General features: G+C 32.9%; 1 protein-coding gene across 1 annotated transcript in view; it reads left to right on the top strand.

Moving 5' to 3' along the window:
- Window positions 720–2,073, top strand: part of LOC109709238 (protein NRT1/ PTR FAMILY 3.1-like) — a 7,925-nt gene continuing 6,571 nt past the window's right edge. Inside the window, exon 1 of the mRNA XM_020231365.1 lies at window positions 720–937. Within this exon, the coding sequence (XP_020086954.1) occupies window positions 868–937 (70 nt within the window). The 5' untranslated portion in view covers window positions 720–867. The remainder of the gene's footprint in view (window positions 938–2,073) is intronic.

Raw genomic sequence — 2,073 nt, 5'->3', positions numbered from 1 at the left:
CCATAAATTTTTGGGTAGCCAACATTATTACCCATACCCACCCGCGGGTGGGCGGGTGGGTATGCGGGTTACCCATAAATTTTTTTTTTCTCTTATATTTTTTAAATGCAAAATACATATATATATATAAGTTTTAAAATATAGCATAACTTATTATTTAAAATATCATAACATACAATAAAAATATTTAAAGTCTTAGAGCTTAAAAATTTTGTAATATAAAAGACGTGATAAAAAATTAAAGTTAGAATTTGTAGGATGAGTAAATAAAAATATATATATTTTAATTAAGAAAATATATTTTGTAATTAAAAAATATATGTGCGGGTACCCGTGGGTACCCGCGGGTTACCAAAAATATCCACAACTTAATGGGTATCCACCCGTTTTACCCGTAATTTTTTGGGTTGAAAAAGTTGATATCTATATCCGCAAATTTGCGGATAACCCGCGGGCACCCGCGAGTATGGATCGAGATTGCCAAGTCTAGTTTACAGCCACTTGGCAAACCTAGTCCAACCAAGAATATCCTTGAAATATTGAGAGAGTGATTTTGTTGTCTTTTGGTCCTTCACATTTCCCAAGGAGTGGCACCTAGTAATTAGCTTTTGGGAGCTATAGGTGAGGGTGTACACACTACTACACAGTAACTAAGCAGAGATATATATATATATATATATATATATATATATATATATATATATATAGCTCCATCCCCTCACATGCAGAGGATTGAGATACAGAGAGAGAGAGAGAGAGAGGGGGACTACATTGCTCCATAACTCACTGTGCATTTCTCTCTCTCTCTCTCTCTCTCTCTCTCTCTCATTGGAGGGTTTTTTTTGACACTTGTGTAAGTTCTTAACAATGGCTGAGGATGCAGGAAGAGAGAAGGAGAGTAAGCAGGGTGGCTTCAAGACCATGCCATTCATACTAGGTGAACTATGACCACCTTTTTTTTTCTTTGATCATCTCAACATTAGTTTTGCTTATTACTTCCCCCTCTTTTTTTTTCACCTTTCAAATCTTGCAAGTTGCATCATTGGCATATATAAAACTGGACATGACATAGTTTAATTAGTTTAACATTGATACTAGATCACAATTATCCAATCTGTGTTGTCATTAATTTTAACATTAGTTTGTTTTCTTTGTTGGACTTTAACATAGATCTGTTGCTGGAGTTTAAATTAACAAAATTTGAAGTTGAAGAGACTAAGGCCAAGTTATGAAGGCCTTAGAATCTTCTGAGATGAAAGGGTGAAACTTACTAAGTTCAATTCCTAGGTTGCGAAACTCTGGAGGACAATTTCATCAACATATGACGTTTACTGATCATCTCCCAATTGTGATTAGATCTGAGTTGAACAATTCAAATCTTACAATTTGAACTGAATAATTTGGTCTTGTTCTTTTACCTTTTTCCCCTCCAATTTGAACAAATCCATCAACAACACAAAATACTTAAATGCTTGTTTAAGATCTAACGATAATTGAAAAATGTTTTAAAGAAAATCAAGTAAATATTCCTAAAATGGGGGTTCTAGAATATTTTCCAAATTACCCTGTTCAAAAAACAATGTTTTTTTTTTTTTTTTTCTCCTCACAAGAGATAAATGAATAACTTTTGGTGAATATTTGGTTCCCTCATCAAATTTTAATTTATATTGATAATACTAAACTTTAATTCTTCTTTAATCTATCTCTTTATTAAACTCTCTATATATATTTTTTAGGAAAAACTTTAAATACCCCCCTTGTGGTTTCACTTTTTCTCACTTTAGTACCATGTGGTTTAAGGTGCATGTATCAAGTTAGTACCTATGGTTTCGCACATTTTCGCTTTAGTACCCTGTGGTTTAAAGTGTATCAAATTAGTACCCTGTGGTTTCGCACTTTGTCACTTTAGTGCTCTGTGGTTTAAAAACCACAAGGTACTAACTTGATATAAAAATAAAACCACAGAATACTAACTTAATACAAAAATAAAACCACAGGGTACTAACTTGATACACTTTAAACCACAGGCTACTAAAGTGATAAAGTGAGAAACCACAAGGTATTAACTTGATA

The sequence above is a fragment of the Ananas comosus genome, linkage group 4 (genome assembly GCF_001540865.1).
Source record: "Ananas comosus cultivar F153 linkage group 4, ASM154086v1, whole genome shotgun sequence".
Taxonomy (NCBI): Eukaryota; Viridiplantae; Streptophyta; class Magnoliopsida; order Poales; family Bromeliaceae; genus Ananas; species Ananas comosus.
The sequence above is the reverse complement of the archived record's forward strand: the minus strand, read 5'-3'. Positions and strand labels throughout refer to the sequence as shown.